The sequence below is a fragment of the Lontra canadensis genome, unplaced genomic scaffold, assembly GCF_010015895.1.
Source record: "Lontra canadensis isolate GAN:19392208 unplaced genomic scaffold, GSC_riverotter_1.0 scaffold5, whole genome shotgun sequence".
Lineage (NCBI taxonomy): Eukaryota > Metazoa > Chordata > Mammalia > Carnivora > Mustelidae > Lontra > Lontra canadensis.
Window position 1 is genome coordinate 2,923,626 of NW_022630999.1, and position 23,926 is coordinate 2,947,551.

General features: G+C 37.6%; 1 protein-coding gene across 4 annotated transcripts in view; it reads right to left on the reverse strand.

Annotated features, from left to right (window-relative positions):
* Positions 1 to 1,098: 1,098 nt before the first annotated feature.
* RANBP3L (RAN binding protein 3 like) overlaps positions 1,099 to 23,926 on the reverse strand; it is a 45,581-nt gene continuing 22,753 nt past the window's right edge. The window contains exons 3-15 of one of the 4 annotated variants that reach the window (XM_032851335.1): positions 22,895 to 22,928; positions 22,327 to 22,404; positions 21,226 to 21,300; positions 18,573 to 18,644; positions 18,094 to 18,233; positions 15,287 to 15,390; positions 13,676 to 13,760; positions 11,199 to 11,301; positions 10,490 to 10,620; positions 8,990 to 9,110; positions 7,427 to 7,569; positions 3,568 to 3,757; positions 1,099 to 1,977 (exon numbers count right to left, since the gene is read on the reverse strand). In XM_032851335.1, coding sequence (XP_032707226.1) covers positions 1,934 to 1,977; positions 3,568 to 3,757; positions 7,427 to 7,569; positions 8,990 to 9,110; positions 10,490 to 10,620; positions 11,199 to 11,301; positions 13,676 to 13,760; positions 15,287 to 15,390; positions 18,094 to 18,233; positions 18,573 to 18,644; positions 21,226 to 21,300; positions 22,327 to 22,404; positions 22,895 to 22,928 — 1,320 coding nt within the window. In that variant the 3' untranslated portion in view covers positions 1,099 to 1,933. The other 3 variants (XM_032851338.1, XM_032851337.1, XM_032851336.1) reach the window with 3 other exon arrangements.

The following is a 23,926-nucleotide window of genomic DNA, read 5'->3' on the forward strand; positions in this document are numbered from 1 at the left end:
TTTTCTGTATTCCTCTCTCACATTAATTTTTCTTTTCCATTTCCTGAATCATTGCTTATTTTAGAAGGATGCTGTATTTCTTCTATAGTCACTATAATGAATGAGCCTCTCTCATTCATATGAATGAGCTAAATTTTACTAAGTTATAGGGAAAGAACAAAACTCTGAACAACTTATATACTAATGAAATTAGAGTCTAAAAGAGTTAATTAAACTTTCATATGCCAAACTGTCAGAAATTAGCTCAGATTTGACCATACCTATGTGTATGTATGTATGTATGAATCTACCTATCTATATCTAAATAATTGCTTTTATTACTATGAGAGGTACTATAGCAAAATAATGTGACTTTAAAAAAATGTATAATCACATGCGTATATCCAAATGAATATTGTTCTTCAAAGTAGCATTTAGTGAAGATAGACCCATTATTCCAAATATGTTGTCATTGTTCCAAAAATTTTCAGAAATCATTTTGGAATTGTAAATCCTATTCCCTAGTTACAGACTGGATGTTTATGTTCTCCCCCAAATGTATATGTTGAAGCCCTAACCCCCAGTATGATGGAATTTGGAGATGGGCTTTGGGGGTAATTAGGGTTAGATAAATGTATGGGGGCAGGGCTCCCATCTAATGGGATTAGTGCTCTTATGGGAAGAGACATTAGGGAGCTTGCTCTCTCCCTGCCTGTGCTCCAACGAAGAGGTCCTGTGAGCCCTGGAGTCAATGACTGCAGCCTACAACCAAGAGCAGAGGCCTCAGAATAAGCCTATTGTGTTAACCCTTTGATCTTCAACTTCTCAGCCTCTAGAACTGTGAGAAATAAATTTATATTGTTGAAGCTGCACATTGTGGTATTTCGTTATGGCACCCTGAGAAAACTAAGATGCTTCTAATAAGGGAATATTTAGAAATCATGATCAAAAGTCATTTTGAAGTCATAGGGAGATCAAACTGGATTGAAAAATGAAATATGGCTAGAAGCCCTAATTTTTGTGTGTAACTCATAAAGTGTCTCTGAGACAAATCTCAAAAGAGGAGCATCAGAACTTTGTTGCACAACTGTTGAAATTACCATAGTCTACCACAGTAACAGCATTTAAGAACAAATTTCATTTGGATATATATGAATATATTTGTTTTTTTTTTAAAGGTCTCTATACGGCTATACCCATTAGACTATTAATGACAATTTAATTACATAAAGCAAAGAACAAGTTAACATAGTTTACTTCTTATATACTTACTGTTTTGTTACATAGTTAATATTTTGTTCATCCCTTCCACAACTATTGGATGCTGGACTGTTGTCAAGCATATACAAGGTGCAATGGATACAAGTCCAAGAACAATACTATCTTTAAAGGAATTGATACCATGAATATATAATCATAACATATTAGTAAATCTAAAGGTTACATGAAAATACACATTTCCCAGAAGAGAAACATGACTTAATGAAATGTTAGTATGCAGTTATACTGTTTTGGAAGAAATGACTAGAAATCTTGGAAAATATTTGTTTTATGACCAGACAATGTATGACTGAAAAACATTTTAGTTAAACATTTATCAAATCCAGCAATTTATTTTAACTATTATATCCACCAATGTGATGAATAGTCCAAATTAGTTATCAAATCCTATTCTAAATTAGCTTCTTCAAAAATGATAAATTTTGAACTTCCAAAGTCCATGTATTTCTTCAATTCTGTCATTTTCTCCACAATAAACAAAATGTAAAATCTTGCAATTACTAAACTATATAAGAGAAAAATCTTAATTGCAACAAATTATCTTTCATGAACTTTGCTATAAAAACTCTTCAAGGAATTAATAGGATCTTCTCATTTCGTTAGGATGGCTTAGTATTTTCAGTAAGGTGACCAATCCTTTTGTAGATGTTGTCACGTTTATGGTAGATGGCGCTCATGAACAGGCAACGGACTGTCTGTGAGTCCACCTAGAAGGATCTGTGAGATAAATTCAAAATATTATAAAATGTTATATTCGGATTACATTTAATATTGAACAAAACTGAACATGAATATGCATGACTATGCTTACTATGAGGAAATGCGATATATAGAATATACATTTTATATGTAACATTTGGAAATGTTACTAATTTTAAACGTGACATTTCAGATAATTAAACCTTTCCTTAATTCATGGGCAACAAAGTTTAAAAAAATAGACTTTTTATTGCTTTCCTAATAGTTTAGCATTTGTATGTAACACCTCCTGGAGAAAATACCAAGTGAAAAAAGAAAATGGCAGAGGAAGGATGGGTTCCTATGATTGACATTTACTTTGCATTATTTCCATTGTTTCTCATTTTGTATGAAGAGAGTTGAATAATCCTTTTTCCTAAAATGGAATATAATAAAATATAGATTTCCTAAGTGTGACTTTTGTTGATGAGAAAATTTTGCCATTTAATCCTATTTCAAATTAACATTTTTGATGGATACCAATTAATTTTCCAATAGACCCCATTTTATTGACAATATATGCATTATAAAAGATAATTTTATGTATAGATCTCACACTTTAAAGAATAAGAAACCATTTGTTTAATAGTGACAAGAAAAATCATATTCACTTGGTTGTCTGGCTCACTTTAGTCAAGCAGTTTATATGCCTGGGTTGCATATTCTGTGCATTTTTCTTCTTGATTACATTCTTAGGATTAGGCAAAGGAAGATATTTCATCAAGTTTTGCACATGTCCTGTGGTAGATTCTTAAACTATGTATGATTACGTTACCTTTAAGATTTAAAATGATTAAAGGTTGGAAAAATGTTAATACACTGTCTTTGTAAGGATGTTACTCAGTTCTTTGTAAAGCAGAATTCAGGCCTAAATGAAACTATTACTGAACGTACTTGGCACCATTTATATAGCAAAGCTGGTCTTATTATTTCCTTGACCATATTTCTCCCCAAAAATAATGATAAATTTTTGTTTTAAATCTATCATCAGGACAAGCACTGAAACCTAAAAATCTACTAACAACTGGTTCCAATTGAACCTTGCTCAATTCATGAATCTTGACCCAATAAAAAAATAGTACTGCTTGCCATAGGCAAAAAAAGTCATTGAGAATAAAGCAGTCAAATTCCAAAAAGGAGACAAATAGGAGTCTCAGTATTTCAAGTCAGATCTGTCTGGTGGGCTTCATCGTAATGTGCTTTTACCTTTATGATGTATTTATGATTTCTTCTATTATGGCCAATAATAGGAAAACGAGAACAAGTGATGAGAAATATGAATAAATGGGTTAGTTTCAGTGTAAGACTTTATGGCATTTTTATTAAATCTATGTGCAAATGACATATGGGCATCACAGTGAAGAGGAATTTTGGCAAAATCCTAATGAAGGCCATACACAGAAGACAATGATTTCCAAACCCATTCCTCTGATCCAAAGAGCTAGGACTCTAATTCCCATCCACTTTAAATAGATAAGTTCCACTTTACAAAAATCTAGTTCATGTATTAGGATTGTGCAGAAGATTTCTTTCTTAAACCGCTGACCTAAGAAAAGAAAAGTTACTTACCTGATCCATTTTTAGTGACTTGGAGGAAATCATCCTCATCCTCATCACAGCTCTCGCAGTTTAATTGTTGCAGGATTGATTCTGACTGGCTTTCAGCTTGATTTACATCTTTCTGTTTATTGAAGCTCCGAAGGGCAAGGAGCCGGTGATGTATTGCTGCGTACAGACATCCTATGTCTTTGGCGCTGGCCTGCATGAGGAAAATTAAGTTGTTAAGAATATAAATAGGGCACCTGGGTGGTTCAGCCAATTCTTGATTTCAGCTCGGGCCATGATCTCAGGGTCTGGAGATCGAGCCCCATGTCAGGCTTCACACAACTCAGTGTGAGTCTGCTTGAGAGTCTCTCTCCCCTTCTCCCTCTGCCCTCTTCCTGCCTCCCCCAAATAAAGAAACTAAAATTTAAAGAGTATAAATAACTGGGGCGCCTGGGTGTCTCAGTGGGTTAAGTCTCTGCCTTTGGCTCAGGTCGTGATCTCAGGGTCCTAGGATCCAGTCCCGCATTAGGCTCTCTGCACAGTGGGGAGTGTGCTTTCCCACCCCCCCACCTGCCTCTCTGCCTACTTGTGATCTCTGTCTGTCGAATAAATAAAGAAAAATCTGAAAAAAAAAGAGTATAAATAACTCAGTAATAGCCACATTTTAGAAATTTTTTAATCTTTCACTATTAACAAGGAAGGGATCAAATGGCATAAATCTAGACTATAAATAACCCTAAAAATTAAAGAGCAAAAAGCCACTCATCTTGAAACAAATTGAATCTGAAAGTGAATAATCTTATAACAGGTCCCAATTTGTGCATTTTAAACTGAGAAATGAAATTCTGTGATTTAAAATTTCTTTTTTTAAGATTTTATTTATTTATTTATTTATTTATTTATTTGTCAGAGACAGCAAGAGAGGGAACACAAGCAGGGGAATGGGAGAGAGAAGTAGGGTTCCACCTGAGCAGGGAGTCTGATGCAGGGCTCTATCCCAGAACCCTGGGATCATGCCCCTAGCCAAAGGCAGACACTTAATAACTGAGCCACCCAGGCGCCCTGTGATTTAAAATTTCCATTTGAATTTAAGACTATCCTTTCTCCACTGTTTTACACTGTAGAAAAGTGTAGGGTGGATGAAAAAAGACCGCCTTTCCTTTACATGACTGTGTTTAAACATTCTGTGCAAGCCTCCCAGCTCAGTGGGAAAACAGAGCTCATTAGAGCAGTCTGTAATATTGCATCACAGAAATTCAGTGTGCCGTCCATTGGGCCACAGAGCCACCCTTACAATATTGTATCAGAAATACATCAGAAGTCCTTCCTCTCAGTATTTTCTATGCTGTTTTTATGGATGCGATTAATATAAAAAATGATGGTAACAATAACATTGGTATAACAGTTATGGTTACTCCATTCTTTTTTTTTTCAATCCTTCCAATAAAACCATGAGTGAATTATTTATTTCACTTCTATTAGCAAAAGTACCCAGCACAAGTATTCAGTATATACTCATTTCCCACTTCCCTCTACAGATGAGGAGATTATGGCTCAGAAAGGTACAATGACTTGTGTGAATGAATATAGCTTGTCTGCAAATGACTGGGCTTGAATGCCAGATCTTTGCCATCAAAGTCAATGTTCTTTTTAGGTGACATGGCAGCGGTTTACTTTTTTTTTTAACCTTTGCACAATTTCAAAGAGAATCTAGGTAAATTTTTCTCTTTGCTAATCTTCCAGAAAGCTGTCTTACTTATCAAAGCCAAGAAATTGAGGGTTGAACAAACTACATGCCAACTTTTTGGGAGAAGGGTTAAAATTATATTTTTTCATTTGAATGTTCTTAAGTTTCCTTAATTACTTTGGGAGAAAATAACTAAAAGTTAAATAGAATATTTTTCTTCCTCATATTGTGCTAAATATTATATAGTAAATGTTGAGAAAATAATTATTGACTCTTGACTGATTTCGTTTTTTACATTATATGCAAAGGTGTAATTTTTTTCTTAGTAAGTTAATAAATACTGAAAGAGTATTTGCAATTGAAATATAAATACTACTCTGTCACCTTGACTTTCTAACATTAAAATTTAAATATGTTTTCCACTAGTTAACATATTGCCTTTTGCCAAATTCATTCAGAAATATCCATTCAAGAAATTCAGAACAAGAAATTAAAAATAAAATCACAATGATATATTTTTTGAATAACAAATTTTCAGTGCTTGAAAGAATTATAATTCCCAAGAAGTACCATAAGAAAATGCTGGTGAGAATGAAAATCGATTCAGTTTTTCTGAAGAGAAATTTGTCAAGACAAGTCAAAACCTTATCCCAAGAAAATTAACATGTATGTACACAGAGAATTCCTCACAACTTCCTTGCAGAATTTATAATAACAAAAGACAGTAAATTACCTAACTACTTAATAAAGTAGAATAGTGGAAATAAATTAGGGTGTATAATAGAATTCTTTTCACCTGTTAAAAGATTTCTTAAAGACTGAACTATTTAATGACATGAAAACACTCATTTTCATTCATGAGTGAAAAGGTTACATACGTGTACTTCATAATCAAATATTAGCATTCTTATCTATTCAACCACTTTATAAAGTATATTACTATTATCTTTATTTGGCAGATGAGTAAAATCAAGTTCAGAGATCTAAATAAGCTACCTGCAGATCATACAGTTTGTACAATACATACATAGGTACGCACACACATATATGCTAAAATATACGACAAAAATGTTAGTAGTGACCATCCGTTAGATAGGAAATTGCAGTGATTTTTATTTTCATATAGTTTGCTTATCTGTAGCAGGTATCCTACAATTTACGGAGTCAGTGTGTGCCAGATATTGAACAGCACAATCCCATCTTAGCTATTGGTCTCGGTCGCAGTATTAGCAACAAGCAGGCTGCTTTCCTTGCTCAAAGTTAGGGGACCCAGCCGGGCAGAGTACTAGGGATTGGCTCCCTAAATGATGAACAGCGTTTGGGCTTGTTCTTACTCTAACATCTTAATACTCAGCATCACTTACACCTAAGAGTACCCTAACTGGGAGTTAATAAAACCTTTGGTTTTTCATCATTGGGCACTTGGCAACTTTTTTTCCCCCCCAGTACTATATGGGAGCTAATTTACTTGTACTGTTACCCTCTGCCTGGGTCACATGAGTACTCAGTCTTCTCCAGTCTTCTGGGTCTCAGCCTATGTATGAAACCTAGCCTTTTTTCTGGTCTGATTCCTGCCAGCTCTCTCTCTTTTGTGCCTGGATCTTGTATTTGAGGTCAAGCATTCTTGCTGCCAGGAAAAGCTAAGGCTGTGCTCCCATCCTGTTACCTTGGAGACTGACTCATGTCCAGAATGGGAATTTGCTCTTGGACTGTTTTTGTTTTTTTGTTTTGTTTTGTTTTTTGTTTTTCTAATTTACTAGCCCTGTGTTTTTCCATTTCTCACTGGTTCCTTTCTAGTGATTGCAAAGCCTTCTTAGTTTCAGCATTCAGTATAAGCACTCGGCTGTGTATTCCCCTGGACTCCTAGGAGCCCATCTTGACAACAGTCCCTTTGGTAACCTAGTAAGATTGTTGATATAATTTCAATGGTAAAGAAAAATGTGAAGGTTTGAAGCATATATCAATACTAGTGTCTCAGGACATATACCAACTGATCTTCATAGATTTTGGTGTCAAGCTATAAATTTCATATAAAATTTAAAACTTATATTAAACTGTAAACAACCAAAATCAATGGATGATGTTTGTTTGTTTTTTGCTAGTGGTACAGGTTACAATGAAATTAAACAAATTAGCAATTGCAGAGACCTAGAAATGTAGTAGAGTAATTCTCTATCACTGAACTTTGTTACTTACCTGAATTAAAAACACTTTGATGCTATAGTCTTCTAAATCAGTAGCTGTTATTCGCAAATTTTTGTGGTTCGCTCTTTGGATCTCCATTTGAGCCCAGAGTTTGCTATTGAGAATCAGCCTCAGGCTGCCTTGATTGCGCATAACTAAAATGGGAAGGTAAATATATAAGACTACAGAACAGTGGATTCCTTGACCTTCCTGGGGAATGTGCCATTTTTGAAAGCAAAGTCAATCATTACAGTTGTTTTTCAGACTGTATTTTCACTATGAGGTTGTAATTTGGCTTGATTATAAGTTGGTTTTCCAACCGAGCTGTATTATATTGGAGGACTATTTTTAGCTTAAAAGCTGGAATTTATTTTTTTACTATAGTATTAAAAAATGATGAAAATTTTAGAACTCCTTTGAGGACCTAGTGGTCTGAAGAATATTTATCCAAGAATTGCTTACAGTGGTGAAAACTGGGCTTTAGACATTCAAAAAATGGAAGTAGCGAAATAAATGATGACATGGCTATTCAAGATAATAGTATGAACCCATTAAGAATTGGGAAGAAAGAGAATTACTGATGTGGAAAGGTGATCATGATATACCATATAAAAGGTAAAATCAAGGTACCCAGCAATGTAAACACCATGCATCATAAATTTTGGCAGGCAGTAGAAAGAGTGGCGTGGAACAAGAGTAGAAAACAACTAGCATCCTGCCTTGGGAATAATGCTTGGTTGGGTTATTTGGAAACCTATTTGCCAGTTATAGAACTGAAGACCTAAGTTCCTATTCTTTTAGTCTGAATTCTGTTCCTTACTGGGTTCTCGAGCTCGATATCTGAAGCTCAGTAAACATCCATATATGTGAATCCAACTTCTACCAAGGGTCCCCTCCACAGCTTTGACTTCCCAGTGTTGACCAGGAAACCTACCCACCGTGCCCAGGGTGCTCACTTTCAGTTTGGGCCTCTGAACAAAGCCCAGTGTGTCTTTTCGGATGCCAAAAACTTTCTGAGTGTTTCAGTTTGACCGACTCCAGATTCTCACCATCGCTCTGGATGTCAGTAACCACACACTTTTATTTCCTGGGAAACTGGCCCTTCATCTCAAGCTACACGCCCTATGTAGAATGCCAAGAAGAAATGCCTGGGCAAATACTTTCTTTTGAAAAAACTATTTTTCCTTCAAAACTAATGTCATCACACACCTTTAAGTCACACGGAAATTACTGTTGAGGTGTGTGCTGGGCTTGCTCAGAGCTGCTGAAGTGCATTATCTCACGGAATTCTCCCAGTTGCTCAATTAGTCACGGAGTACTAGTCTCCCCATTGGAAACTGATGTAACTAGGGCGGGGAGAGATTAAGTACCTCGTCCAAGGTCACTAGTTAGTCAGTGATAGAGGCAGAACCATTGCCTGCTCCAAACACGAAGCTGCTATAGCACATTAGAAACAACATTGCTTTCAACAGTCTGATTTGTTGACTCTGATAACACATCTCCAGAAGATGATGTGTATCTATTGGCAATTTTACTCTGAGAAAGAGTGGGTGGCTGTACAAAACAATTCCTTACTTAGTCTTGACTGGAATGTTCCACAGTCACTGCTTGCTGTGTCATTCAGCCTCAAAGCTCCTCTGCCCCTTTCAGTCCAGGACTGTGTTGTTTTGTTGAATATAAAAAGCTTGCAGTTGATCTAAAGGACAATTTTTTAAAATGTCAAATATATAAAAAAAAAATTTTTTAAGTGATTTCTTTCCTATGCTGTAACACTTTTTCTTGTCTGATTTTACCAGAATAACCTCTGTTAATGATTTGTAAACCAGCTTTAAAAATTTGTTTAACTTTTAAAACATGCAATTTTTGAATAGTTCAAACATCAAAAAGGAAAAAGATGTACAAAGTGGAAAGTCCTTCCCAGCCCTACTTCTCCATCTGTCAGTTTCCACCCTCTGCAACAGGTGATCGCTGTTGCTGGTATTTTGTTTCTCTTTCTAGAGATATTTGCATGTACATACATGCCAACATGTATGTCCCTTAATTTTTCTGTAAATGGCAGAATACCATACCTATTTTCTGCATCACTTAACAATATATTTATGTGTACCAACGTTTAAATGAAATTAATGTTATTTGAGCTATGTAACTTACGTGAAAGTAAAGGAATAGTGAAACTATTTGCATGTTTAAAAATTTTTGAGGAACACAGCATCAAAACTAGATGTGGTACCCCAGAGTACCATACTATAATTTAATGCTTACCAAAATTAAGTATTACGGTGTATAAGAATCACCGAGATGACTTGTTAAAAATACAGCCTGCCAGGGCCTCAACAGCTAGCAATTACTTCACTTAATCTCAGTTTAATCTGATCTGAGAGTTAGGCTTGGAAGCACACTTGTACCGTCAAATGTATCAGTAAATCATTGGAGGAGAGAAATGGAAAGATTTGGGGGGTAAATGCAGATGGAGAAAGAGAAAGGGAAACCTGCACCTTGTTGAAAAACGATTATGTCATAGTAATTACATTTCCTCTGCCTTGGCTGATCCCTAGGGCAATTAACATTCAAATCCTATGTATATAATACTGGATACCACTATGAAAGTCTTGCTTTATATGAAGTCCAAAACTTATATAGAAGAACTTTTCAAGGACGAGCAGAATTTTTTAAATTATCTTGAACTGAAATTTATTCATCTTATCATTTAAAAATGTCCAGGGTAAGTAGAACTTTTAAATCATAGGATGATAGCACTGATTATAAAAGTACGCATGAGAAGTGTAAAACATGGGTCTGAAGTTGTTTTAAGACAGGGTGCCTGGCTGTCTTCTAACAGACAAACGTGAATGCTTTTAAACCCAAACATCCAAATTCCTGAAAATTACATATACTAACGTATGAATACAACAAAATGTTGGCTTCGTCTTTGGAAGCCTCTCACGTTTTTATTGAAGCAGCTTTGTCTTCAGGAAAATGATACTTCTGCCTTTATTTGTAAAGGTGTTCCTGCTTATAGAAATTGGCTTCATGTATACACGTGCTGGCAGAAAGAGCACCGGGTGATATACAGACCTTTAATACATTATGCTCTGCTTCTTCCCCTGTTACAACATCAATTTTCTCTAGCAAGCATTTGGGAGACGGTGTAGAAGAGAAAGCAGCAGCTGATTCAATTAAGGATATATTTTTAACAGAGTCTGTGCCTAAGAAAAAAAGAGGGAGAAAAGACACATAAATGACCTCATTTTCTCTACTGTACAAGCTCTTCATTGTCCCCATGAATATATATGTCCCCTTAGCTTTTTATAACAATGAGTGTTTCCCAGGGCGCCTGGGTGGCTTAGTCTGTTGAACATCTGCCTTCAGCTCAGGTCATGATCTCAGGGTCCTGGGATCGAACTCCAGATGAGGCTCCTTGATCAGGGGGAGCCTGCTTCTCCCTCTCTCTCTGCCACCCCCCCATGCTTGTGTGTGCTCTCTATCTCTATCTCAAATAAATAAACGAAATCTTTAAAAAAAAAAAAAAATTGAGCGTTTCCCAAAAGTGAAACTACCCGAGTTTAGATACATCTCTTTAATTTCTCATAGCCTCAAGTAAAAAAAAAATCTAAGTTTATGTATCATACAACCATATCTGTATGCTTTAATTTTTTACCCAAAAGTTTTAAAGCACTGCATTATTGTTTTTGTATTTTATAGATATTAAACAAATGACATAGGAAAACAGGAAACACACTAATTGAATCAAAAAAATTTTTTTAACAAATGAAATAATTCTTACTTGAATTTGGAGAGTTGGCAGGAAATTCTAGAGTGGATTTGAAGGGTTTTTCCTTAGTGTGTGAGTCATTTTCAAGTTGAGGGTGGGTGAGATGCTGAGTATCCTAGATGAGGGAAAAAAATACATTACTGAATTGTATCTCTACAGCTTTCTTTCTTCTACTTCAACACGCAAACAAACTCCACTGCGATGTTTCTGTTTTGGGCTCCCTGTGTGCTCAGCAGGGAAATCCTTCCTGTCACATCACAGGACCTTGGTCCTGATCCTTAGGAAGCGTAATGGAGTTACCACCAGCCTACGTCAAGTGGGATCTCATTCCAGGAACGAGGGGAGAAGGGTTAGGGACCTGAGAGGAGGTAGCAGCTGTTCCTGGCTACGACCAGACTAACCTGAATAAAGGAGATGAAACTCTCATCTCTGTTGCAAGGTATTTCAGTATTCCCAACACTTCACTTTTGATCCAAAATAATCATACAAGTTACCCAGAGAACCCACTCGCTGTCTCAGAGCTCATCTTAAGTTTTCTCTGAGATAACTTCTGCCAACAATCGCTTTTAAGGCTGCACACCTGGGGCCCTGCACGGGCGCTCTAACCAAGGCCAGGGAAGAAAAACTGAGCAATTGCCCGGCCATTTAAGATCCCAGAGAGCCCCCTACAGAACAGGGGGAATTAGAACAGCACTTCAGAACTTGGGTTTCTGTCTTTTTCTTTATGAACTCAAAATTCTTCCACATCATTTAATTGGAACTTTTAAGATATTCTGTTAAAACTGGTAGAGATGGGTTTGATTATATCCATTTTAAGAAAATAAACAGGAAGGCACAGAAAGTCTCATGACTCACTGGGACAGCGCATGGTCAGCAAACAAGTCATGAGGGCATTCTGACCCCCAAATCACAAGGTCACAGGATTATAGGATTAACCAGAGGACACACACGAGTGATCACTGTAGCTCCTGCCATCCTAGGATGTTATCAATTTAGAGAGACAGGAAGCTCTGTTTCCTTTGCAAGCCAGACTGGAAGTGCCCTCAGGAAATGTACACAGGTACCTCCTCCAACCAAATTTCTAATACCAACAGTAGTTCATTTGCTCAGGCATGTCTCTGTCTCTTCTTTGATTGTAAGCACCTCTAGAATACAGTGTCTCCCTATATCTTTGCATAGCCACTCACCCAGGTGTTTTTCTATCCTGGCTGTACATTCAAATCACGTGACACTTAGCCTCACCCAGAGACTTTGATCTAATCGGTTTGGGGAGATGCCCGGCATATGCAACCCTTCAGAGACTCACGAAAACGAGATGATTGTTAATATGCAGCCAAACTTGAGTACAACACCAGAGCTTTGGATATGATGAGAACACAAAATATATTTGGTAAGTTGAATTGGATGTTAAAGTTGATCCTGTGGGGCTTGGAAAGTAGTGTGTGGGTGTGTGTGTGTGTGTGTGTGTGTGACATCTTACAGAAGCTGTGGCTAATCTAGTACCAAATTTAGGACTAAATGATATGGAAGAAATGTGCCTAAATGTATCGCCTAGAATTTCCCTCTGGAAGTTGGTCCATTCTGGTTCAGATTAAAAAATGTAGGTCAACAGCCCTAGAAGTGTGGATTTGCCCTTCACCTTGAGAGTGACAGAGGGTGCCCCTAAGCTAGAAAGCTATGACACTAGTCTCAGAATTTAGGTTTAACCTGAGGCAGGTGTAGAATCAACCAAGTCTTAAAAGGGATTGATTTGTGAAAGCCCTAAAAATCTTGGAATACATAGGCCTCATGGTTGGTTCTTTGTTATTCTGAGCCTCTATACAGGTTTTTAAATCTGCGTGGCCTCCTGTGGATCCTTGATGTAATTAGTAGTCCTCATGCACCCTCACTGTGGAGGGCACAGTAGCAACCGCTTCATGGAGGAGGACGCCCACTTCTAAATAGGGATGCTGGTAATACTCCTTAACGGTTTCCACTTGGCAAGTATGTTTCCCTAGACAAGTAAAGTACTGTGATTTTCCTCTTAAAACCTGAAAAAAAAAAGTTGTGATAATGTTTTTCACCATAAAAGCTTGAAGGGGAGGGTTGTGGTTAACAAGAAAAAATAGGCAAATGGTTTTAAGTGCATCTTGTTACGAAAGATGCTATCAAAAACCTGATATTAAAATATCATTACCAGTTAACTCATCTACTGCAGATAATTCTGGGATTTCCTTGGGTACCTTGGGTGTAACACGTCGAAGAACTATTTAATATTTCTCATCACTAATAATGTTATAATTACATAATTCCCTTCCTCTGTGGGTTCCTGCCTATTATTCTAACAACCAGAACTTGCTTCCCAGGAGAATCTTTGCAGTTAAAGAAAGAAAACGTGCCTTTGGACTCAGGAGTTAAAGTATGCTCCAATTTAACATTGTTTTAATTAATTTGCCTCCAGAAACTCGAAGTGACAGCTTTTATAATAGAAATATATGCCAAATTCTTACCAAAACTCTTTCCACCATGTTTTCTCCAAACACGAAATCAGAACTGCAGCTTTTAAAAGAATACTTATCTTCCTTTGCTTGACATCTAAGGAAAAGAAATGAACATTTGTTCTTTAATATAGGGATAAAGGCACATTAGACCTTAGCACATGAAGTAATCCTATGGTTTAACAGATTTATGTAAAGCATAAAAACATCTGCTAACTCTTGTTCATCTGCATCTGAGAAATGAAGGAAAAAGTGAGGTCCTCCCAGGGATGATATTTAAATTATTTGACAGCTGTGACAGCACTAGCTAAGACCAGTCCAAACACATGTCATGCCCATCACTGTTCAGGCTGTGTGATCAACCAGGGGCTGGCCCAGACCTTATCTTCTTGCTTTTCCAGCACAGCCTCTCCGATCTCTCATTTCTTCTCACTCCTCCCCAAGTGACTGATGCTTTCAGCCACCAGAGGTCTCCAGAGCAAAAGCACAGCCAATCTATCTTGTTATACTTAAGTGTGCTTTTGTTTAATTTGGGTTTTTACCTCCTGGAACTTTTTTGTTCTTGTCATTAAAAGTGTTTTGCATGGGGGCGCCTGGGTGACTCAGTGGGTTAAGCCTCTGCCTTCAGCTCAGGTCATGATCCCGGGGTCCTGGGATCGAGCCCCGCATCAGGCTCTCTGCCCTGCAGGGAGCCTGCCTCCACCTCTCTCTCTGCCTGCCTCTCTGCCTACTTGTGATCTCTGTCTGTCAAATAAATAAATAAAATCTTAAAAAAAAAAAAAAAGTGTTTTGCATGATGAGAAACTCAAAGATATGCGGCTTTCTATCTGTAGGCTGATGTGGTCTGGGATCCCCACTGCACCCCAGTGTGCAACATAGGTAAGTGCTATGGAATCCACATGGGCCCTAATCATGTGAGTCTGGTTATCTCTATGGCTAATTTTAATCATCTCTCAGATCAAACATGCCTTCATTGCTGATGACACTGGTAAATACTAACTTCCATTTTGCACACTTATACTGCTTTCTTTGTTGTCTATCCAATGTATGTCAATAAATAAGGAATAACACTAAAAATAATGAGAGATGGTGGGGTGCGGGGGGGGGGTGCACCAGAGAATGGGGAGGCTGATCTAGCAGCCAGATAATTAATTCCTAACTAAATAAAAATTTAGCTGTATGTTCTTGAAATATTCTCACCTAAGTCAACAAAACAATAGAGATAACCTGATATTAATACAATAATCTTTAAATATTAGACACATTTTGAAAAGCATTTTAAATTTGTGTCTTTTAGAAAATCTCAAACAGAAATCTTAGCAATTTGGGGCACCTGGATGGATCAGTCAGTTAAGTGTCTGCTTTTGGCTCAGGTCATGATCCCAGGGTCCTGGGATCGAGTCCCACATCAGGCTCCCTACTGCTCAGTGGGGAGTCTGCTTCTCCCTCTCTGTTTGCCTCTCCCCCAGCTCATGCTCTCTCTCTCAAATAAATAAAATCTTAAAAAAAGAGAAATCTTAGCCATTTATCTGTCTAGTATCAGAAACCTATTTTCCATAAATGATGATAATGATAAAGCAAGAATAAAAGGGTATCCTTTCTGTGGCCTCATCATTAACTTACCCTACTGATGTAGCACCTAAACAATTCTGGTTGGTAGTCAGCTGGACTGAAATTCTGGCACTTGGTAAATTTTCACTTAGCAAAGAGGAGTTCCCCTCAGAAATCTGAAAGAAAGGCAATTCATCAGAAGGTTCCTTTCAATTGCCTTACTGAAGGAGCATCAGATAAGGAAACATTAGTTACAGTTAAATGTATTGCAAAGTTACTATGTTCAAATGCTACCCTAAGCATTTTGAGAACATTATCTCATTTACTCCTCACAACATCTCTGTATAGGTTGTATGTCTTTTATCCACATTTTATAGTTTACAAATGAGTAAACTGACGTAATGAATTTAAATAACTTGGCCAGGCTTGGGCAACCAGAAATGGGGCTGACCTTAGAGCTAGGGTCTGTCTGACATCAGGGACTAGGGACTGTAGCATTTGCTATTATATTCAGAAATCCCACTTCCTTTTGGTACTTTTATGTTTTTGAATTAATTCTCATTTCTAGCTTCACAAATGTATCCTTCAGGTCTATTTAATCCTGAAAATACCCTAAGAGCTTCACCAGCACGGCCACCAAATGTTAGAGGAAATCCCATTCATCTCTTCATCTAAAAATTTTTGACTGGTGACTTAATCAACTAGTTACTCTGTCGTATATGAAATGTTTATTACCTGATTAATATATAAATGAAGGCGTGAGCAATTTTAGAACTGGAAGGAGCCCTAGAAATGATCGGATCTAGTATCTCCAATGTTTTAGGAACACCTTGTTCCCCCAGCAGGGGTTTGCAAAGATGTTTCAAGGAGTTCATATCTTTAAAGGTAGATGGGGTCTGTTTCCACTTCAATTTTATATCAATCAATAAAAATAATATGGAGCATTTTCCCCTTTATAATAGAATTTGAGAGCTGAGAAATATGTATGAAGAGAATATATGTTGTTGGTTGCAAAGATCAAAGTGCATGTTCATGAGTCAGTCACTCAGATGACTTATCTCTCAGTACAAATGGTAGTTTTTACTCTTATGTACTTAAAATGGTTTTTATTTGGCATATATTGTTTAAATTGTACTTAATAAGTGACCACTGATTGATGACAGTGAATGAAAATTGCTCTGATTTTATATAAAAGTCATTAAGGAACATGAAAATAGCAGTTCTATGAAATTCACCTATAGATAATTTTCACTAGATCTGTAAATTACATTATTTTGTCAGAGTTCTTTCATTGCATTTTATATAGCATGTCTTTAAATCTTCAAAGGTCATTATTAGACAGAGAAAATTAAATAATGGGCATATCCAATTAAGCTGTTCACTAATAAAGTGCCATTCATATGCTTAATTTATTCAAGAAGAAATGCTTGCAAACAATTACCTGAAAATTTCTCTTATTGTTTATCATTTAGAAAGAAAATGCAAGAATAAATTTTATTTTTAAAATATATAATGCAAGGTTTCAATAAACCATACCAAAGAAGAAATATTGATTTACTTTTTATATCATAATATGTAACAAAAAATTTAATCTATAATTTATAGTACATCCTGTTCCAAAGTTATATGCAATATGATAACATTTTAGAAATTAGTCAACATATCATACTTTTTCTTACATACTTCACACAAACAACATGCATCTCTTCTTAAATGGATAAAAGTAAGAATTTATGTAATGTAATGATTATTAGGTTGTATTTAAATGAAAACTTTTAATAATCTACTGATTTGAAATTTAAAACATGTCTTACTTAAAACTCATGCCATATTCCATGCAGAAATAATGAAATGATTTTTAAAATTCACAGTAAGTCTCATGAGATCATATCTCACAAAGAAAAAGGCTTGGAATTACAAAAATGTTGTCAAATGCTGACCAAGTTAAACTCTCTCACTTCACTGATGAAAAGAGAAGATTGGGTGATTTGACCAAGAATGTAAACATAAGTTAGTTAGGGGCAGAGGTAGGATTAGTACTGATCTGATTCTTTTTTCATTGCACTGATGAAATGACTGGCATCTTAATTTCCATGTGTCCCTGTCTTTGTGTTCAGTATTGAAAAACAAAATAAAACAGGAGACCAAGCCTCAACAGTTCAGCTAGAAACAAATGAAGAATGGAATGACTGAAATCCTGGGTGCCGTTCCTCTCAAGTATTAGCTTCTGGAAGACACAGCAACAGAATATCCCCAAACCCGTATCTGCACAGCTTGAGCAAAATGACAATCTTCCTAAAAAGGCCCGCAGTGAGGGACTCAGCCATCCACAACCACTGGAAGGGAGACTATTTCTCTGTCTTCAGAAGCTTCCCCAGTCTTCCCAATTCCCAACTCTGTGTGGGTAATTCCCTGCTGCCGTTATCCATGAAGATGGATCTGGATGGATTCCCGGTGTGAGCTAAACTGGCAAGGCCGCACTGGGATGTCGACCAGCTGCAGATGCAGAAAACGCCTGTTCCTTCTTTGATTTGTGGCTCCTGGTCCTGGCCACCTCATTGCTCCCGCTGTTCTCATCAGGAGTCAGTGCCCTGGAACAATGCCCCAGGAGTTTCTACCATAAGGGACTCAACTTTACAGCTGGGAGAGACCACAAAACTAGTTTCTAGGAATACTTTCCATTTCAAGAGGACAACTTTAATAAGGTCACCGAGGGCTGCTTCCTCTGTGTTTCGTCTGGGTGTTTCTCCAGCCTGGCAGCTGCTTCAGCAACAGAACTAAAGTCAGGCAGCCCCTAACGCTGAACGTAGGGCCCAGAACAATCTACTAAATGAAAGATGGAGACTTGATGTCAATCCCACTATAGGAGATTTTCTTACCTTATTTTTTGTTTTTTCCTTAGTCTTGCAGGATTCCAAGGTATTGTGTCCATATGTTTTTCTTAGTTTTTCACACCTTAGAGCTTGAGGTGGTTGCAAAACAGCAGGTCTTAGGACATGATCGGAATGTTTCACAGGACCTTAAAAGACCAGAATTAAGGAGTCACTATATCTTTAGTGACATATTTCTTCCTCCAGATTTTTGACTAATTTAACGTTTATTTTCTAAAGTCATCATTAAGTGAGGGATTAATGTTGACTGATCAACGTCAAAATAGCCAGTGAATTGCTTAGTGCTTACTTCAGACCTAGCTTTTACCCCCTATCTATTCATCTTGATCCTGGGACTTTGCTTACCAAATTTGTTTTTTCACATTTTGTCACTTGACCGTACCTCCAGATCCCAACACACACACAACAAATTAAACTATAAATGGTAAAATGTAAAATTTCAGAGGTTCTTATAATAAACTACATACCTTGTTCTGTACTGTTCATATCCACATCCCTTTGCACAAGAGTTGATGTCATAAAAACATTGTTTTTCTTCACTGTGAGAAAAAATATTTAGTGCGTTTTAAAGCTGAGTCAGTTTCTAGGAATTCGGGTTTTAACGGTCCTGTACTACATTCACCAGTAGATGTCGCTGTTGGCACTAATATCTGTGGGCAGTGAGCTGAGAAGGCAGTCCGCTAGAAACGGGCGATGGCAGGGAGTCCTGCCACATATGTCTGCTGACTTTCAGAAATATAAATGAAAATTGGTCCACTAATGGAACAGGCACTCTTCTTTAGAACCATGAAAATGATTACTGAAATGAGTACATATTATAAAATCTGATAGTAGTGAGCCCTCTGTATTTATATATATATATATAAAGATTTTATTTATTTGACAGAGAGAGAGATCACAAGTAGGCAGAGAGGCAGGCACAGAGAGTGGGGGGAAGCAGGCTCCCCGCTGAGCAGAGAATCCGACGTAGGGCTCTATCCCAGGACCCGGGGCCATGACCAGAGCCAAAGGCAGAGGCCCAATCCACTGAGCCACCCAGGTGTCCCTTAATATGTATTTCTTATAAAATGTTATGAAACTAATAGCAAATTCTTCCACTTTCCCCACTCTAGTGATACGTAGAGAGAGATGACTGTTATGCTAGGGGATTTTTCTATGAAGTGTGTTGGTGGCATAAGACTAAGGATGGTGGTTGCAATATAGGACTATTATACATTTAAAAGTGATCACCTCCCTCTTGGTTGCAAATTGCAGAAACAGCAACCTTTGAGGATTTGATTAGTGGAAATGAGAAAAGAATAAGAACTGCTTCATCTAAGTATTAAAAATACTACAGGGGCACCTGGGTGGCTCAGTGGGTTAAGCCTCTGCCTTCGGGTCAGGTCATGGTCTCAGGGTCCTGGGATCGAGCCCTGCATCGGGCTCTCTGTTCAGCTGGGAGCCCGCTTCCCCTTCTCTCTCTGCCTGCCTCTCTGCCTACTTGTGATCTCTCTATCTATGTCAAATAAATAAATAATATCTTTATTTTTAAAAAAAAAACCTACAAAGGTTGGGATAGAATCACTTCTCTAATTCAAAGTTCAATTAAATGCTTTATGATCTTTAGTATTAAAAACCAGCAACAAATGGGCCATATCAAATTGTACTATTTTTCTCCATTCCAATACCACCAACATTCTGCACAACATAAAATGGAATGGTACTTACTGATATCAATGTTCCTTTAATCTTTTTGTATGTGTATGTCTTGTTTAAAATAATAATGAATCAAAACAATTACTCAGATAACTTATATCCATCCCTTCACTTTATGCACAAATACAATAAAACAAATTCTCTAGGATTAGGACCCCTATTTCTTTTAATGTCTGTAACTTGTCATTCAGGTTTAAAGGGGGTCTACTGAGCTTGAAAGTATTTCTTCTGTATCTGAAAGGTATCTGACATGTATGTTGCTCAGTCATGTTTGGAATTATTAATAAGAATATAAATTCATTAGTTTGAAAACCCCATGGCTCCCATGTAAGAAGGGATCATTTAGAAGGAAGTGAATAGTTTGTATTTTTTATTTCTTAGTGGCAAGCTTAACCTGGAAAAGGCAGCCGGATGTTCAGTAGAAACAAAAACAAAAGAATATAAAATTGTAATTTCAATGTAATGTTCCAACCATTTCAAATATTTTATGACAAGATAGATTTCGTTAGCAAAGCACTCTAAATGTCAAATTAAAAGAAGTAATGTTTTAGTGAAAAGTTTAAGTAATCATATTCTAAAAATATAAATCAGGGTGCCTGGGTGGCTCAGTGGGTTAAAGCCTCTGCCTTCGGCTCAGGTCGTGATCTCAGGGTCCTGGGATCGAGCCCTGCATCGGGCTCTCTGCTCAGCAGGGAGCCTGCCTTCCTCTTCTCTCTGCCTACTTGTGATCTCTGTCTGTCAAATAAATAAATAAAATCTTTGAAAAAAAAATCTCCCACAGGAGTTAAAAATATAAATGAAAATAAAAGGAATCATATTCTCAACCTTAGAATAGTCACCTAAAGCATAAATTTTGGAATAAGTATAGCTGTATATTTTGAGCACTGTATATATTATAAACAGATGAATATTAATGAATAAAATAAAGTTATCTTATGGAGCTGCCTTATATAACATTTTGCTATCATAAACATAAATTCCTTAAAAGAATCATCAAACTCAAAATTTCTGCCAAAATTAGATACACCATCTGGATTTGTGGAATTGGAATTCATAAGGCATTCTACTAATAATAATTTGCTAAGGCCTGCATTTTATTTGCCACTAAAATGCCAGCATTTTATAGTAGCTGAGTAAGAAAGCTCACCATTAGTACCATCAGTGAAAATGGATTTTTTTTTTTAAAGATCTTATTTATTTATTTGACAGACAGAGATCACAAGTAGGCAGAGAGGCAGGCGCGGGGGGTGGGAAGCAGGCTCCCTGCTGAGTAGACAGCCCAATGTGAAGCTCGATCCCAGGACCCTGAGACCATGACCTGAACCGAAGGCAGAGGCTTTAACCCACTGAGCCACCCAGGCACCCCAAGAATGGATTTTGAAAAGTCAGAGTGTCAGGCTCAAGGTTCTAGAAGCTGTTTATTACCTGGCCCAGAAGGGGGGAAGGTCAGGAGGTTGGTGAAGGATGATGATCTCATTCGATTCTGGGACAAGGTGGATGCTAGAAGCAAATTGCAAACTGAAGTCAGTGAGGAAGTAGGTTTTTGTGTTTCTTTTGATTTGGACTTTTGCTGTTTCTAAAATTTCTATATCACTAATTTAGAAAAGGTTTGTTTTTTTTTTTTTTTAAAGATTTTATTTATTCATTTGACAGACAGAGATCACAAGTAGGCAGAGAGACAGGCAGAGAGAGGGAAGCAGGCTCCCTGCTAAGCAGAGAGCCTGACGCGGGGCTAGGATCCCAGGACCCTGAGATCATGACCTGAGCAGAAGGCGGAGGCTTTAACCCACTGAGCCACCCAGGCGCCCCAGTTTTGTATTTTTAATCAATAGAAATAAAATATGCCTGTCATGAGAATTATAAATTAATTTCTATTCAATTCAATAAATATTGGAGTGCTCCCCATGTATAAGACACTCTACCAGGCATGAAGACAACCTCAAGGAAGGCGCAGTGGAGGAGACAGACATACACAGAGATAGCTGTCTTACAAGGCAGAGAGGGCAATGCGGTCATGTATAAAAGGAATCACGGAGTGCTTAGAGTATAGAAGAGAGGCAAACTGAGTTACTGGTTTATTCAGAATAGAGTATGTGATGAAGTTCTTAAAGTGTTCTTTTCAAGGCAGACATCTATTTGTTTAAGTAGGTGGTAACTTAGGGAGAAATGTCAGTTTCCCCTAATTACAAAGTTAATGCATACTCAATGCAGACACTCTGGAAACATGACAAAGTGCAGAGTGGGTGGGAAACCCCAAATTGCCTGTGTAATCCCCCTACCTAAGACAACCATTGCTGGCATTATGGCTGATGTCCTTTCCATCTTCCATCCCATGTTGACAAATTGAATTTTTACATAGTGACTGACTGTACAATCCATCTTATAGACTGCTATTTTTATCCAGTAATTTATTATAAACACTCTCCAATGGGTAGACTTTTAAACATTTCCCTTTGAAAAGTTTCTCACTAATTTCACACAGAGAAAACATAACAGTGACCAGCCAACAGTCAGGTCTATACCTACCTCCTCGGAACTGAGGATCTGTCGTATGCAAAGTAAAAGATGAAGACCGTGCACGCTTTCTTAGAAAACCATTGGATTCTGAAAGAAATTCAACAGGACAGGTAAAATTGCCAGCAATAACAAATTATCCTCAACCAAGATGGGAAAGGATAAATAGAATGAACTTTTGCCTACATAGATCATCACCTGCTAACATGTTAAGTCCTGAAGCCCAAGTTTAAACACTGGGGTTAATAGCTTGGTGATTTTAAAGTGATAGGCATCTCATCCTCCTAAGAAACCCTTAGAAACAAGTGGCTTCAGCAAGAAACTGCATGTGACTTTTGAGATTGTGTAGGGAGTGTCTTTGGTTGGTGGAGACCCAGGCACTGGAGAAACAAGGGATCTTAGGCATTGCTAACATCAGTGTTCCTACATGTCATCTTTCAAAACAAAAGCCAGTTTATTTGGTGTTAAACACCAGCAGAACCATGAAGTTTTCCCCAGTTCTTGCCACATGCCAAAACACTTGTGCCTGCTTCTTTTCTTTGTCCCAAGACAGGTTGAAATACAGGATGTAAGTCATTACCATACTCGGCTGCTTCAGTGTCTTCTGCTGGTCTCTGGAAAGAAACAAAGTTGCCAATGAGAGCTGAGTGTTTGTTGCATCAGAATTCGACCCTGTCACTTTAGAAGAGAATTCTCAAAAGCCACGTCTATTCAGCTAGGTCAGGGCAAACCCACTCACCTTTGCTCCTTTACTCACTAGGCATATTTTCAAGACAAAACAAAGTCTTAGTGGAGCAGTTTTGTATTTCAGCGACTGCAGAATCCCTTGTCAGAACTTGTTTAAAAGGAAGATTTGAAACACCAGCTCTCAAGATCTGAGCTGTAGGCCTGGGGTGGGGCCCAGGAAACTGACTTTTTGACCAGGGCAACTGACTTTTCCACCAGGGCTGGGGGGTTGAGCTTCTCTTCTTCTTTTCTTTTCTTTTTTTTCCAAGATCATCTTTAAATATTTTATTTATTTATTTGACAGACAGAAATCACAAGTAGGCAGAGAGGCAGGCAGAGAGAGAGGGGGAAGCAGGCTCCCTGCTAAGCAGAGAGCCCGATGCGGGGCTCGATCCCAGGACCCTGAGATCATGACCTGAGCTGAAGGCAGAGGCTTTAACCCACTGAACCACCCAGGCACCCCTGAGCGTCTCTTTAGTGAGTTTGTGGGTAGTAGGGTAAATGACTTGGATAAGCAGGAATGAATAACAGGAAAATATTAATTGAGCTAAAGTGGGAAAGCTACTAATCTTATCGTTGGTCTCTCAAAGCAGGTGGTTTCAGTATGATATAGACCTTAAGGGACCTTAAGATCCCTTATAAATCAAGCATCACAGTTTAGAACTTATTTTGTACCCAGTTTTAGGCGAGGTCAGTGGAGACCCATGAGGAATTTCGACCCTACTAACCTCTCTCAGTCCCGCCCCTTTCCAAGTCACTCCAAAAAACCCTATAATTTTGGTAAAGATGGTATGTTATTCATAGCTTCAAGACAAGGCAGGCCTCTGGCCTCCCATTTAGACCTAATTGCTTCCAGTAAGAACGTACTGTAGAAATATTCTAGAGG